At 42.2% G+C, this 17,098-nt stretch overlaps 1 protein-coding gene across 5 annotated transcripts in view; it reads left to right on the forward strand.

Moving 5' to 3' along the window:
* LOC117188775 (NPC intracellular cholesterol transporter 1) overlaps window positions 1-17,098 on the forward strand; it is a 250,321-nt gene that overhangs the window by 167,123 nt on the left and 66,100 nt on the right. For all 5 annotated transcript variants that reach the window (XM_033393141.1, XM_033393139.1, XM_033393143.1 and 2 more), the window contains exons 8-9: window positions 2,050-2,369; window positions 14,602-14,892. In XM_033393141.1, the coding sequence (XP_033249032.1) occupies window positions 2,050-2,369; window positions 14,602-14,892 (611 nt within the window). The remainder of the gene's footprint in view (window positions 1-2,049; window positions 2,370-14,601; window positions 14,893-17,098) is intronic.

The raw sequence follows: 17,098 nt of genomic DNA on the forward strand, positions 1-17,098 counted from the left end.
AGAAAATGAGTAAGCAGCGTGGCCACGCTACGTAGCCACATAAATTTCATTCGTTCCGTCTGGCTATTATAATAATCCCATCTGATCCAGATTCGGCAGTCTGCTTGATATGGTCATTCTCTTTGATTCTCCGTTTTGGTTTTCTCGTATCTTCGAAATTGTGGCTGCTACAGATATTCGTTAGGCTTTCCAGTTGAGCTGGGACAATAACCATACAGTATACATATATGTACATATATGTACATATGTGGCATACAACGAACATGTCGCAAACGAATTTGATGCGAGCGATCCAAGGATCTTCGGTTCTGGCGTTCTCTCTCTTCGTAGCAAAGTTAGCAAAGTCGAATGTCATAGAGTTATCACCGCTTAAAGGACCGCTCTTCTTTATGAAATGCCTTAAAGTCGGAATTATTAGCTAGAAAAAGTGGCACTGTCAATTTTTGTTTATGGGCGTCTCCGAACCTTCGAACATTCTTTGATGAAACTTAATTCAAAAAATTAAATCAACACCCAACGCAAGGCAGATTCTCGAAAAAGGCTCGTTCGGTAGTTTGCTGGTGGTTTGAAATCACAATGTGTAAAGTCTTATAACAGAATCTGACAAAGGAAGACAGCCAAGACTTCTGACTAAAGTGCAGTTCTTTATGAAAGTTAAAAGCAAGTTCAATTATTTAACTGATCTTCATTAATTCCCAATATCTACAGCACTTTGTCCTCTATTTCAACGCCCCATTAACATTCCACCGTATCAGGATCAGACGCCATCTTATCAAGAAGCACAACGACATTGTGGCTGGGGATCCGCGTGTACTAGGATCATCGAATCAACATTTTTTACTGTCAAGAATGATAACTATAAAATTTGGTGTATATAAAATGCTATATCTTCGCCTCAGTCGAAAAGAGGTGACAAAGGTCAAAGAATTTTGTGAACGCTTTGAATAATATAAATATAAAAACGCAAATGAGAATTTTCCAGACCTTTCAAAGTCGAGAATTTTTTTAGGGTACAGAAATATATTTAACTTTTATTGACATTCTGCAACTTTCAGGTGGAAGATGACGAATGAGATTTTAGTATCTATTGTTTGGTATTCATTGTTATCAATACTCAATTTAAAACTGATCTCTTGTACTGGTCTAAAAAAAAACCTTTCGCCCCAGCCCCTTCCGCTCCACAAAGGTCGAAAATCTGGGACATCTTCTGTGGAAAATACGAGAAAATTAAAAACGCAGAATCACCAATCTATCAAATTGCCTAATCTGGATCAGATCGGAACATTATTATCACCAAAAAAGCAAATTAATTTGCAGTGGCTTGGCATCGCCCGACGACACGTTCTGACTGATTTTCTATCTCTCGCTCACGCACTCCTTGTAGTGTCGTTCAATGTTAGCGTAGTCTGGCGGAGGAGAGCCATACTGACTATGTATCGACTATGTAGAGTTGCGGTCGCAGCAGCAACTCACAACGTTCCCTCTTGTTTTTGTATTGTTTTTGAACTTGGACCTGACTTTAGAAAAATATATTCCTGAATTATACTGAGATACTTTTGTTTATGTTCTTAGAATATTCCTTTACATAAGTTTAATGGCGTCTCAAATGCAGTTTATTTTATGAAGATATCTTATTTCGTTCAGAAGTTAAAAATTTAGCCAGCAGAAAGGGTCAATAGCCTCAATGAGCTTCGTCTGCATAGGCTCCATGCTTTACATGTTCGACTACGTATATGAAGTAGTATCAAGTCAAAGTGGTACTACTAAATACTAACTTATACTTAATAGGTATATATTTATGTTAAAAATAACCAAAACTGTCCTTTTTTAAATTCTTGAGCCTATTCAGTTAAGCTAAAATAATTAGGCATTCTTTGTAATGTTTTCAAAAATCTATAAATAAATGTATCTTATATAAATAGGTAAGTTGGTTAAAAATATATAGCGGCTTTACTTTTAAAAATTGCTGAACCTATTGAGTTGAGCGACACTGTGCCTATTTTACCGCAACTCTTTAATTTGTTTGATTTAATTTCTCTATCATTTTAGATGAAAACCTGACAATCGATGTTAACGAAGTTTCTAATAGGACAAATTTCCGAAAAAATACGTCATTTTTTGAAAATCTGGGCGATAAAACAGAACATTTCTTGGAAAACGTATTTACCAAATGGGGAACGTTTTTTGCAAGCTATCCATGGATAACCTTATTTGCCGGTGCTTTTCTAGTTTCAATCCTGGGATATGGCGTAACGTTTATACAAATTACAACAGATCCAGTTCAACTTTGGGCTTCACCAAATTCCAAATCTAGAATTGAAAGAGATTTTTTTGACACCAAATTTGAACCATTCTTTAGGATAGAACAAGTAAGTAATTTTCGTTTTTATTTTTGCACCTTTTAACTTAATGGTAAAATGCGACATTAGAAGGTTTGGCTAAGCTGCAGTCGCTTATTCATTGATTTATACAAAACTTAAACGACACCTATGTTCGGGCCAGCCGCTGAAGAGTAACCGTAACTTTAACATTATTATTGTATGAGCAGAGAGAGCCGCCTATGGTGTAAAACGTTGACGTTCTGCAGAGCTGCTGCGCTCTCCCGCTAAAGGGGCTCTCTGCCGCCGCCACTTCGGCAACTACTTTGATCTGCTGCCGCCACTTCGGCAATCACTTTGATCTAACGCCGTCGTCTATAGTTTAGTTCTATGCTAACCCCTCTGCGCATTGGTTGCATATCGATCTCGCATAAAGTTTATCTGGCAATAGCAAGCAATCGGCTTCCGCTAAGCCACCAAGATTAAATACGAATTATAAATTTTAACCCAAAATCTCTTTTCATTTTTGAAACACATAGGTGCCAAAAAAGCTTGGCATCTCAAACATTGGTGACCCCCCGACGTGATATAAAACCATTGCTTAATCGCGTTCCGTTAAAACACTTATTATTTGTACAATATTTTGTTGTTGGGTAGTTTAACTACCAACAAATACATTTGGGTGCACGTTGAAAAACAGTTTAAAGTGCAAATTCAGTGAGAGTGCGGCTGGAATATTTATAGACAAATTCCGGTACTTTAAGCGTCGAATCTCTCATTCTCTGCGCAGCTGCAGCCGCGGTTCTTGACTTTTCGTGTCTTTCATTCTCTCTCTTCTTAAGCGGTATTTCATTTTCCGTTGTTGTGTCGAATTGCACAACGGTTAACATGGACAACAATTCGAATACAGGCGCGGGCGGAAATATTGTGGTGGCTGATTCCAGACTGAGTCTGTATAAGCGTAAAAGTCAGTCATTATATGATCGATTGCACAGGCTTGGCGAATCCTTCGCGGGGAATAAAATCGATAAGCTGACCGCCGCGGAAGTCGAGGTGCGCCTTGATATGTTGGCAGAAATTCGAGAGGAATTTAAAAGGGCCCATAATGAGTTGGAGGGTCTCGATCAAAACGAGATTGGGAGTGAGCTGCGCGAAATCTTCGATACTCTTTTCATATCGTTGAAAGCTGAGTTGCTGGCTGCTGTTGAAGTAAGCCAGTCACACGCCGCTGCCCATTCTACGACTCTTCCAAGCCATTCCGGACATAGTACCATCATCATGGCTCACAAGCAGCGACTTCCTGAGCTGAAGGTGCCTAAGTTTTCTGGTGGATACGTCGAGTTCTCGGATTTTATGGCAATGTTCAAATCGGTGATTGAAGTGGATGCGGATCTCAGTGACATCGAGAAATTCCAGCACCTTCGCTCTTGCATCTCTGATGCGGCTTTCGATTCGGTTCGATCGTTGGAGCTGTCCAGTGCCAATTATTGTGCGGCTCTGGATAAACGTTTGACGTAATAACAAAAGATTCTTGTTTTTTAGGCACACATCAAGAAGATTCTTGGGCTCAAGAGAGTAGACTGGCCTTCTGCAGTCATTTACATGCATACATGGAGCGGTTGTGTCTGGGCTGGGCGATGCCAGCGTTTCTAATGAGGGATCCACCATAAGCATTTGTATGTATTCTCGCACCTCTGCTTACACAACCAAGTATGGCAGTAAATGTATCCGATTGGAGTATTCCATCTAACATTCAGCTTGCCGATGCTGCATTTTTCAATTCTCAACGGGCTAATCTCCTCATTGGTGCGAGCGTTTTTTATGATCTCTGAGTACGGGAAATCAAATTCTTCTGGTCTGCCTCTTCTGCAGAAGACCCGGCTTGGGTGGATCGTATCTGGCGATGGACAGAAGGTTTCAAGCTCAGCGCTTTCGGCAACGCACAATTGTCCAGATTCGGAAGCTGAGATGGATAAAACTCTTCGTATGTTTTGGGAAGTGGAGAATTGTGTGGAAGCTGCTTTGAATACCAAAGAAGAAGACGATTGTGAATCTCATTTCGTAAGCCACCTTTCACGGTTGCCGTCCGGGGAGTATGCAGTTCGTCTGCCGCTAAAGAACAATAAATATCACTTAGGAGAATCTTATGCTCAGGCTTATTGACGGTTCATCAGTCTGGAGCGAAAACTGGAACGTAATCTTACACTCAACGAGCGGTATTCCGCCTTTATAAGGGCCGTATACATTGATTTGCATCATATGCACCAAGTCAACCCTGATTCCCGTAGCCTCTGCAAATATTTCTTGCTTCATCACTGTGTCCTAAAGGAGGACAGTACGACGACAAAACTCCGTGTCGTTTTCGATGGATCCGCAGCTACATCAACTGGATGTTCTCTAAATGATGTGATGATGACAGGCCCTGTTATTCAGCCTGCATTGTTTAACATATTGATTCGCTTTCAAACATATCCAGTCGCTCTCACTGGGGACATTTATAAAATGTACCGCTGCGTACGAGTGTCTCCACCCGACAATTTGTATCAGTGCATCCTATGGCGAGATTCCATCGAGTCCGAGGTTCAAGTCTACACATTAGACACCGTCACATACACATTTTTAGCGGTCCGCGCAATGCACCAGCTGGCCATCGACGAGGGTGAGTCCTACCCTCTTGGCTCAGCTGCTCTGCGGCAGGAGTTTTACGTGGATGACCTTATTTCGGGCGGTAATTCGGTCGCACAGGTCATGGACAAGATGCACCAAACATCAGCTTTACTGTCCCGTGGTAATTTTAGACTTAGGAAATGGTGCTCCAGTCACCAGGAAGTACTTGAGGGAACCCCTGAAGATGACATAGAGAAGTTCCTAAAGTTTAATGATGGAAGCGACATTGCCAAAACTCTCGGCTTAGCGTGGGACCCTGCTTCGGATCAGCTGCTTTTTGCCTTGTCCGCACTGGACACAAACTCAAAGCCATCAAAGCGGTCGGTTTTATCTACGATTGCGCGGTTCAACGACCCTCTTGGATTGATAAATCCAGTCATTGTCAGGTGCAAAATCTTCCTTCAGCAGCTTTGGAGAGAAAATTTGGATTGGGATGAAAGCCTACCCTCAGCGTTGCATTCAACTTGGATGGACTTGAGAAATAGTTTGGCAAGCATTTCTCGGATCTCATTTCCTCGCTTGGTTCTTCGTTCTAGTGTGGCATCTACAGAAGTTCACGGATTCTGTGATGCCAGCTTGGAAGCATATGGCGCTTGCGTGTATGTCGTGTCCAGGGAAGCCCAGTCTTTGAGCCACGTTTTGTGCTCAAAGTCGCGAGTGGCGCCGCTAAAGACTATATCGATTCCTAAGCTGGAATTAAGTGGAGCCCATTTGCTTGCGAAAATCATGCAGAATGTAAAGGACATGGGAATCTTTACAGGTCGGTTCTATTGCTGGTCGGATTCGTCAACAGCATTATCTTGGATTAGAGACGAGCCAGCTAAATTTCAAGTTTTCGTGGCAAATCGAGTGGCATCAATTCAGGAGTTGACGGCAGCCATGGAATGGCGCTATGTTCCCACCTCTTTAAATCCTGCTGATATTCTCTCGAGAGGCTCGCTTCCCAACCATCTTATCCAGTCAGAGCTATGGTTTCACGGCCCATCCTTTTTGCTAGGCTCCAAGGATAAGTGGCCTGTATCTCCATCTAACAACATAGCAACTTTGGAGCTTCGCAAGAGAGGATTGCTAATCACGTCTCCACATGCCGATCTCACGTCCGGATGCAAATTTGCGAATTCATTCTTTCGCATGCAGCGCACATTCGCCTACATGCATAAATTTATACATCGTCTTAGGCATCCAGGACTCACCGTTTCTGATATTCGGCAAGGAACGCACCTTCTAATTCGACACATTCAGCTGGCAAATTTGTGGATGGACATAAAGGAGATTCGGCGCAATGGTCAAGTCATGAAATCCAGTTCTATTAGTTCGCTCAACCCGTTCATCGATCATTCTGGACTACTTAGAGTTGGAGGTCGTCTTGGCAACACATCGCTAGGATTTGACGCTCAGCACCCGCTCATTCTGCCAAAGGGACATTCCATTACCTTTGCGCTGATAAGACATTATCACGAAAGAAACCTCCATGCCGGACCTCGCGCCTTGCTATCCAAAATTCGGCTGGAATATTGGCCCATTGGAGGTATTAAAGCAGTGTCAAGGGTCGTCATGTGAGATGCTTCAGGACTAGGCCGCGCATGGTTGAACACATCATGGGAGACCTACCTAAGGAACGTTTGGAAGGATCTCGAGCTTTTGAAGTCACTGGAGTAGATTACTGTGGACCTTTTTTCTACCGATCAGAAATCCGCACGAGGCCTCCGATCAAGTGCTACATTAGCGTATTCATCTGTTTCCCTTCTAAGGCTATACACATGGAGCTCGTAAAGGATTTGACCACCGCATCGTTTCTAGGCGCACTAAAGCGTTTTACTTCCACTCGAGGAAGGCCAAGTCAAATTTGGTCGGACAATGCGACAAACTTCGTTGGGGCCAAGAACGAGCTTCTGGAGCTAAAGAAGCTTTGTCTGAGCGAACCGCATATGAAGGAGGTCCACGAATCCTGCTTGGCTGACTCGATCGACTGGCGTTTCATCCCACCTCGCTCTCCGCATTTTGGCGGGTTGTGGGAAGCGGCCGTGAAGACCGCAAAATATCACCTGTACCGCTCAGTTGGACCATCTGTCCTAGCTTCGACGAGCTGCGCACTCTGATCTGTCAGATCACTGCAATTGTTAACTCTCGCCCTTTGCTCTCGCTTTCAGAAAATCCTGATGATTTAGACGTTTTGACTCCTGCTCATCTGCTTTTAGGCGGCCCCCATGAGCAAATCCTCGAGCCTGACCTAACGAAGCTGAACTACAATCGTCTGGATGGCTGGCAGCGGGTCACCCAACTACAGCAAATATTTTGGAGCCGTTGGCGCGAAGAGTATCTCACTCTTTTGCAAGAGCGCGCGAAGTGGCGTACCCCCGCGCAAAACATCTGCAAGAACGACCTCGTTCTGGTGAAGGACGAAAATCTTCCTCCAATGCGTTGGCCACTGGCTAGAGTGGTCGATGTCGTTTTGGGCAAGGACGGAGTGTGTCGCGTCGCTGACCTGCAGACATCCTCAGGAAACATCAGGAGGGCCGTCACTCGGCTATGTTTGCTGCCCCTTAAGGAATCTGTTGAGAGACTAGCTCCCAACGGGGGGAGTATGTTCGGGCCAGCCGCTGAAGAATAACCGTAACTTTAACATTATTATTGTATGAGCAGAGAGAGCCGCCTATGTTGTAAAACGTTGACGTTCTGCAGAGCTGCTGCGCTCTCCCGCTAAAGGGGCTCTCTGCCGCCGCCACTTCGGCAACTACTTTGATCTGCTGCCGCCACTTCGGCAATCACTTTGATCTAACGCCGTCGTCTATAGTTTAGTTCTATGCTAACCCCTCTGCGCATTGGTTGCATATCGATCTCGCATAAAGTTTATCTGGCAATAGCAAGCAATCGGCTTCCGCTAAGCCACCAAGATTAAATACGAATTATAAATTTTAACCCAAAATCTCTTTTCATTTTTGAAACACATAGGTGCCAAAAAAGCTTGGCATCTCAAACAACCTAATTAATTTACCTACTAGAGCCCTGAACAGTGCACAGAGTACACAGTAAAAAAAAAACAATTATCCCATCTGGTGAACTTTGAACAGAAAAAATACAATTATGTTGTGTACTGTTGCTTCTGAAGAAACTTATGAAACAGTCAAGGAAAAAATTCAGTTACAAGGATTATTCAAAAGAAAATGCGGGCCGTTAAGGTAGACATCAAATTGGATGGTGTCGTTTAAGTCTACCCCTGATTCTGCATCTTGATAGTCTTCGAGCCAAGACATTTGGGTGATTACGTAATTTCGATTTGTATCTAGTAGCTTTAGAGTTTATGACATCGTCAACTGGGGGAACCCTGAGGTCCTTGGCTTTTTCAAAGTTAATGTTGTCTTCGTTGGTCTAGCAGCCTTCCCCGAAAAAAAACTGCAGTGCACATTCCTCTTTTTAAAGTGTGGATCACCACCGCTCTCTTATCCGGGTTAATGGAAATATTCCAGCGGCAAGCCCTTGTGGCTGCCTTGTGGAACTTCAGCCTTGATCCCTCTCGTCGAAGAAGTATCATCATCTTGTATTCGAACAGTTGGGGGCACAGCACTTTGAGCTTTGCGAGCAACTCCTCGTGCCCTACTCGGTCTCTATCCGGTCTCTATCCAGTGACCAACTCAAATTGGTCGTTTGGGATGACTCTTTTGACTTGCGAAGATTCCAGAACCCTTTCCAGGATGCAACGCTCAAGTGTTTTGCCAAAAGTCGAGAGGAGGCTGATTTGTGTATAGTTTTTGAGGTCCTCCGGTGGCTTTTCTGGATTTAATAACAAACACATTTCCAGGCTTTGGGGAAGTAAGCTAGCCTTAATGATGCGTTGAAGATCATCAAAAGGTAAACAATCAACCTGTGTACATTTGCAACGATACTGTCGTTCTGTTCATCTGGTCTCATTAAGTCTCTCGTACAGAAAGGTGTGAACCTTTCTTCAAATTTCGCCGCAAAGGCCTCTACTCTGTCCATTGCTGATCTCGCCCATGTGCTGTCAGCTTCCAGAGAGCGTACTTGGTGCTTCCGTCTGCTGTCGCCTCCGTTAGCAGTCCATGATCTTGGTCTTCTGTATTGCTACTTTGCCACTCTTACTCGGTTTGCCACTCTCGTGAAAACTCTTGTGGGTTATTGGTGCTTATATACTCGCGTCTGAGTCGTTTCTTGAGTAGGAGCAGCCCTTCAATCTCACTGGAAGTGCCGCCTCATTGGCTTCCATTCTGGGATGTTCGAGTGCATTGAGGGCCGCAGGTAGCATCAGCTGCAGAAGCGTCACAGACTTTGGCCACAAGAGTGTCCATTGCAACATCTGCATCCTGAGCAGTGTGTAAGTCTACTAGCTGCCTAGAATTTCCTTGACCAGGGGAACGTTTAAGTTAGGCTTCAACTGCCTCCCATGGCTGGGATCGTCTGCGGAGTGCTCGATAATGAAGCAATGAGAGGCAGGTAGTTGGATCTGAGGACATGCTCTTCACGGGTGGTGAGCTGATTGCTGGGAATAGATCGATATATGAAGAAGTCTAAGCAGGAGGGTATGGATATCCGAATCGGTGGGTACTAGGTAGGTCTTCCTGTCGCCAGAATTTGTGCCGAGCAATGGGTCATCCCTCTGCGGTCTCCTCTGTGACTGTCTCAAAGCATGTGCTTCGCATTAAAATCTCCACCAATGATACATTTCTAACCCAGTTGTGCCAGAAGATTGTCGAAATCAGTTCTTGACCAGGGAATCGATGGGGGCAGATAGACTATGGCAATGAGGATCTCTCCGCGCAGTGTTGAAAACATGACCGTCGCGTGTTGGTGGTAGTGGGAAATATCCTTCCGAATGAGTACAGCTGCTCCTCCTGTGGCCCTACTGCTTGAGTGGTCGGCTCTGTCAATGTCAATGTTAGGTCGCTGTAAAAAATTAGCCAGGCTACGGCTACGTTCCAGAATCCGATCCTTAGGTCTGACAGCGCTATGGTCTTCTAAAGGTTTGCGAAGGGGTGTACCTGCTTTACACAATTGGTCGAGGGATTGCTGGATACCTGATACTGCCAGTATGAGGTATGAGGCCAGTTACAGACCTCTGCAGTTCCATAAAAGCTATGAAGCTATGGAGCTTTTATCCATCTGCGGTTCAGGAGGAGAATCTTGGGTGTAGTAGTCCTGCTGGGTCGAGTAGCGCCGGGGTTCAGCGGGAAGCATCCACGAAGGATAACCCGCGCTGCCATCGAGGGGACATTTCTCACCCTTCTAGCACCTTGTTTCTGCGGAGAAACGTTTACAGCGGATTGTCGATTTTTGAGCATCATGACGTTGATCTTGCAGGATCTATCATATACTACATGATCGCCGCTGCAGCTTGAGCATGTAAGGACTTCCACGGCCATCGCATTGCATTCTGGACTCCCTGGTGCTTGAAACAATAGTTTTTCATGTGATCGAATTCAAAGCATCGGAAGCACTGCAGGGAAACTCTATCTGTATCCGTTGTCTGCCGATCTTAGCAATCTTGAGGTCCTCCTTATTAGTAGGTGCTTGGGCGTGGTCTCTGAACCAGACATTTTGGTTGGGTGGGTCCATCCTGGGCCCTAATATTAGGGCTCCTCTTGGACTACGGAATGTATAGGTTCAGCACCCGATGCCCCAAAACTTCAATAGCTGTAGCTATTGTCGCCTTTGATGTGGAGGCCGACAGGCTTTTGGCGACGATGCTGAACGCTCCATCCTCAGAAAGGCAAAAGTGGGTAAATTGCACTCTCAGGGAGTTGAGAATCCTAGCCACGTCTTAGTGGGTATTTGCGTCTTTGGAATAGATCCTGAGGTCTCCATAAGGCGCCGTGCGTCATCTGGTGGGATTGGGGAACTCAGGGCGGCATCAACAGCAGCCATATACTGCACTCCAGGGATTTTAATAGGCCTAGGCCTCCTAGGCTTTTTAGGCACCTGTTCGGCCTGAGAGTGCTGTGCCGCAGCTGAGGTGGACGGGACATCATCAGCAAGGGGTTATGTTGAATCCTCAGAAGTACATGACTGTACAAACTCTTGAGCCTTCGCAGCTACGCGAGTTATTTGGGATTTTCAGGCACCACGTTGCTGAATTAGACGATTCACTGGGGCCTTCATGGCGAACAGCGGTCAACGATATCACTCAATAGATAAACTAAAATCAGACGCGGAGATCCGGCTCGAAGGACCAAAATTTGCTAAGGTTATGAGTTAGTGGATTACAGTCCGCAGTCCATAAGCAATAACAACACAGCTCTGCGTGTAAAAATAGTTACTTAAGCGGGACAATACAATCATGAGCATATGAATAAGGCAGTTGTAATATAAATTAACAATGAAGTAAACTAAGCGGCTAATTTCTCAACAACTACCAATTTCGATATTCTTAAAAGCCCGACTAAAACTTGATGCGTTGATTTTTACCGAACTCATACTTTGGTTTTGCCCTTAGCGTAAATACCTGATTCGCACTGATCTTTTCAAAAATCTTAATTTTTTCACGAAATTCTTTAAAATTGTTTGCTTGGTCTGTTCTTCCCCAGTTATATTGATCGTTTCTTCGTATATAGATTTTTCGTTTTCATCTTGATCGTCTCTCCAGTAAAACTGCTTTAAAACCTGAATGCTGCAGATGTAGCTCTCTAAATTTTACTCTCAACTCTGCTACGGCTTAAAATTTCTTCGCGTTGCATATGGGCATTTCCGCGTAAAGGTCAACCAAGAGTCGCAAAAAAAAGTATTGAAGAACTTGCTGTTTTTCATAGGCTTATTTGGTTAAAATATTTACTACATTTAGAGTTTTCTTACCGTAGAGCTCATCTTCTTTAATTGTACTTAGATAAGTGAAGTTACGGTAAAAAGCACAAATTAACCGTATTTGGGCTAATCTTTAATCTGATCTTCTTTTGGCGTGTGAGTGATCGAAAAACAGCATAAGTTGTCAAAACTTTTGCATTTATTGATAATAGTGGACGAAAATATGTAGTTTACGTGAGATTGTTTCAACAATCCGTAAAATAAAATTAATAACATTTTTTCCAATAATCTTTTTTTTATTCATTGCGAAAGTTTGTCGTGTGAGTGACCGCAAGCGCAATCCCTTCTACAAAAATCATTTTTGCTTAATTATTGTTAGCTTTTTATACCCGATACACAAAATGAGTATTGGGGTATATTAGATTTGTGGTGAAAATGGATGTGTGTAACGTCCAGAAGGAATCGTTTCCGACCCCATCAAGTATATATATTCTTGATCAGCATCAATAGCCGAGTCGATTGAGCCCTGTCTGTCTGTCCGTCTGTCCGTCCGTCCGTCTGTCCGTCTCTCCGTCCCTATCAGCGCCTAGTTTTCAAAGACTATAAGAGCTAGAGCAACGACGTTTTATATCCGGACTTCTGTGATATGTCACTGCTAAAAGTATATTTCAAAACTTTGCCCCGCCCCCGTCCACCCCCACAAAGGGCGAAAATCTGTGGCATCCACAAATTCAAAGATACGAATAAACAGAAAACGCAGAATCGTAGAGGATGACCATATCTTCTAGAGTGCAAAATCTGAACCAGATCGTATAATTATTATAGCCAGAATCAAGAAAACAATTTCATTCTTTCTCGCTCTGTCTCTCTCTAACACACAGTTCAAGGATCTCAGAACCTATAAGAGCCAGAGCAACCAAATTTGGTATCCACACTCCTGTGAAATCGGACCTTAATCGTTTTGTCTCAAAATTTTGCCACACCCCCTTCCGCCCCCGCAAAAGACGAAAATCTGAGGCATCCAAAAATCTCAGAGACTATTAATGCTAGAGTATCCGCACTTCTGTTAGATCTCACTATAAAACGTATATCTCAAAATTTCGCCCCACCCTCTTCCGCCCCCACAAAGGACGAAAATTTGTCGCATCCACAATATTGCAGGTTCGGGAAAACTAAAAACGCAGAATCATAGAGAATGACCATATCTATCCGGTTGCGGAATCTGGATCAGATCGGATAATTTGTATAGCCAAAAGCAAGAAATCAATTTGCAGTGGCTACGCAGCGCCCGACGTCACGCTCAGATTGATTTGCTGTCTCTACCGGACGCACTCTTTGTCGTGTCGTTTAATATTAGCGGCGTCTGCCGGAGGAGAGCCATACTGACTAAGTATCGGGTATAAATGTAGAGTTGCGGTGTCCGCAGCAACTCACAACGTTCCCCCTCGTTTGAATTAAAATTTAGATGGAACAACAAAGTATGAATAAAAAAATTAAAAAGCAATTGCGGTACATGACATGGACCAAATAAAAAATAACCAACAACAAATGATGGATTATAGAGCAAAATAAAGAGAGTTTTCCCGAAAGTACAGAATAAAGTTGCGAGAGAATCCAATAGAAGTCGAGAGCAAGTTAAAAAGAAGAAGAGAGAATATGATAGATACAAAAAATAATAAAAAGCGCGCACCGCTTATTCTCAAATATATTATATTAATTAATTATGTACATACATGCCAATATGCCAATATTACAATATTAGCTAAAATATAGTTTACGTTGAATCAATTCAATACTTGCGTATACAGACATCATGTGTGAGAATCGTCTTTTCCAATACACGAAGACAAACGATTCGATCTTCGTCTTTGCCTTCTTTTTGTAGTTGTCGTCTGCGTCGTTTTCGTCTCTGCGTCGTTTTGTAGCCTCGTCGTTTTGTAGTTTAGTAGCTCTTCGTCGTTACCTCTGCTCTCTGCACTTTGGACGAAAACGAATGGAGTCGTTTTGCGTTCTTTATCCTCTTTACTGCGTTTCTCACTGCCGCTTCTCGGCACCTGCTTTCGCCTGATCTTCGTTGCTTCGTTCGTCGTAATTTCACAATGCTCAAAACTTGATGGTATTGGCAACTTTTACACAAATACAAATTCACTTGTGATTTATCTTCTGAAGCATGTGAGATATGGTTGACGCACGAGCGAAGAGAGTTTACTATTTACTAAATACCATTGTATCGTATTCAAAAGAGGATAGGATATAATATCGAAGTTGACGATGTTCTTAATTTATTGCTTATTGAAATCAAAACACTAAAACCACAAAATTATTTTTAAAGTGTATTTAGTCTTAGCCTAATTTGTAGCTTATTTATTTTCGGTTTTAGTCACTTGTGGAATATATTTTTTGAATCTAGCTTATATTGGCTCTGAAATTATGCCAGCACTGGTGTGGAGATACTGGTTTTTATCCCCGATCGGACGACTTATTACTTCGATTAAATAAAACCCAGCGCAGATGACGAAGAGAGAGCTTCGAGAAAACGCTTAGCAGGACAAGCTGCTATTTGGCAAGCAGCTAATTTGCGGTGTTCCGCTCCGTTCAATTGGTTACTTGTCATGGAGATGGCAAAAAGAGGAACCACACCGCTAGTCATGTTCATGTTCTAATGTTAATTATAAATTCTAATTCTTGCACTTTGTTTATACTCTTTCCACCTAATGACCTATTATCTTCGAATTTAAAAATATATCTCAACCATTTCCGACCTCATAAAGGTTATATATTCTTTCTTTCTCCGCATTCGATATATATTATATACAATAACTTAATTCCGATATAACATACTGACTAAATTATGGTTTTTTTTCAGATTATAATCAAAGCTGTAAACCTACCAAACATAATACATAAAACATCGAACGGACCTATTACATTTGGCCCAGTGTTTCATAAAGATTTCCTTACTGTGGTTTTTAATCTTCAAGAAGAGATCAAAAATATAAATGCAAATGGAACATTTCTAAATGATATATGCTATGCTCCATTATCAGATGAGAAAAGTGATATTAATACCTCAGATTGCATTATTCAGTCTATATGGGGATATTTTCAAGATGATTTAAGTCGATTAGAAGAAACAGAGGAAGATAATGGGTTCAATGTAAGTACATAATGACGAAAACTAAAATACAAGGTTCTCCGATTCTTTTCATGCGTGTTTCTCTATGAAAAATTTTAAATCTCGCTAAGCACGGTATGATGAAAGGAAGACAAAGACTATCAGTCTGGTTATACAAATTATCTGATCTTATTAAATTTTTTTTGGTATATGCAACAGCCTGAGGGAAAAGTTTCCAGTTTAGTTTCCTAAAAAATCAAACATCAATATCCGAATCAGTCCGTTCGTCCTGTTTGGCCCACATATCTCAGATTATAAGAGCTATAGTATTTTGTGCCCGTGAATTGTGAATAAGATCAAAAAATGTAAGAACGAGAGAACAGCTTAAATTCTGCTGCGAGAAGAAAACGAAAAACGGGGAGATAAAGATTCGAAAGAACGGCACAACATAGGCTACTACCATGAATATGTAAGCATATGCATTAATGTTTCGTACAGTGGGCAGTGCAATTAGCAAACTATAATGAAGAATTACTTTAAGCTGCACCACTAGCTATGATTTATGGAAGTTCTAATATCGTTCTTATTCCATAGGGACCAGTAGTTCTGGTGAATTTATTTATTTATTTATTTGTATGCTCCATCCTGAAGGTATGCAACGCTTTGCTCGAGATCTAATCGGTGGAAGTCAAGCCATATAATGTTAGACTTAGCTAACGAAGAAGGGGGTTGACTTAAGTCTGAGCAGAGCTCGGATCCATTAAGACATGCTCAGGGAATTATTAAATCCCCTGGCGAAATAATCTTTGCAGAGCGTTTGCAGGGAATCGACGATGATAGGCTCCGCACTAGAAAAATGCATGGCTCATTCAAAACATAATGCATTCGAATTAAATTGAGTTGAATGACTGCGAATATGAATGAATATATATATTTGAATATATATATATATATATATATAATTAAATATGCGACACTTCAGTTTACGTTTTAAAAAAAGGTTTTATTCTTCACTTAAACTTTAGCGTACATTGATTAGTTATTTCCCCGACGATGACTGAGGTCTGAAGTCTTGAACGGAATTAACTTTGGTTGAATTCTCCGACGGTGTCGCGATTGACGTTTGTCTTGAACAGAACTGAGTTGGCTTCTTAGATGCAGACTATTTATATTATGATGCGCGGTTTGGGATTCGGATTTGGATTCGGAGGCGTTGGCTTCGACTTCGGCTTCGGAGATGGAGTACGTGACTCGATCGATATGTGGGAAAGGCGGCTTTTGATGAAAGGCTTCCGCTGCGTATGATCGGTGTTGCATTACTTTGGGGTGGCTGAGAATAGGGCCTCTGATTGGTCAGCTAGGATGGTGTGATTCTTGAGAATCGATTCGTAATTGATCTCTGAAGAGTGGCGTGATTCTGGTGCGGCTGGATTCTAGTGCGGCTGGATTCTAGGGCGGCATCTATTGTTTTATGTTCAACTTCCAGTTTAGGGTGTTTGTTAACATTGCCTGCAATCGGCTGCGCGTGGTCCATTTCGAGCGTGAGATTGTTTATGAGGGTTCGAAGCTGAGGGTGTCGTATTGTTTATAGTATTGTGGGTGCAGGGTAATAGACATAGACAAGGGTATGCGGAGCATGGACTATAGATATGTCACTCCCCCATTGTTAGATTTAAGCCTGTCCTCAGGCGATTATCCTTGGATATAGTTCGGGTGCGTCTAAAACTGTGCCTGCTGGGGATTCCTCGTCTTCGTCTGAAGGTGTTTCTATGTGCGGGTCGGTTTTAGGCTTATTGCTTTTACTTAGATTAAACAATTTGTAGCTTAATCCTATTATGATTATGACAAATAGTAGTATTAAGCTTACATGTAATACATTATTTAATCGCGTATTTTCTATTACGATTTCTTTGGTTTGCAAATAAGACAATGGTTTAATTTTTGTTACGTTATTGTTGATGTAGATGCTTTGTGCAAATTCTGGTATGGAGTTGGATATTAAGAATTCGTTTAACTGTACACTGCAATTATGTATTTTTATTAATGCGTTACCTTCTACTTTTATTTCTTGGTTTAGGCAATCTTGGTTTAATATGGTTTTTGGTAATTTCCAAGTTAACAATATGTTGGGTTCTATGAAACTTATTTGAAAGTTTTGGTGTGCTTTGGTGTATGGACATTTTGTTTCTACTTGTTTGACTATTCCTGAAATACATTCGTCATTTATTTTTCGTTTTGATTCTTTTTC

Source organism: Drosophila miranda, chromosome 4 (assembly GCF_003369915.1).
Source record: "Drosophila miranda strain MSH22 chromosome 4, D.miranda_PacBio2.1, whole genome shotgun sequence".
NCBI classification, from domain to species: domain Eukaryota; kingdom Metazoa; phylum Arthropoda; class Insecta; order Diptera; family Drosophilidae; genus Drosophila; species Drosophila miranda.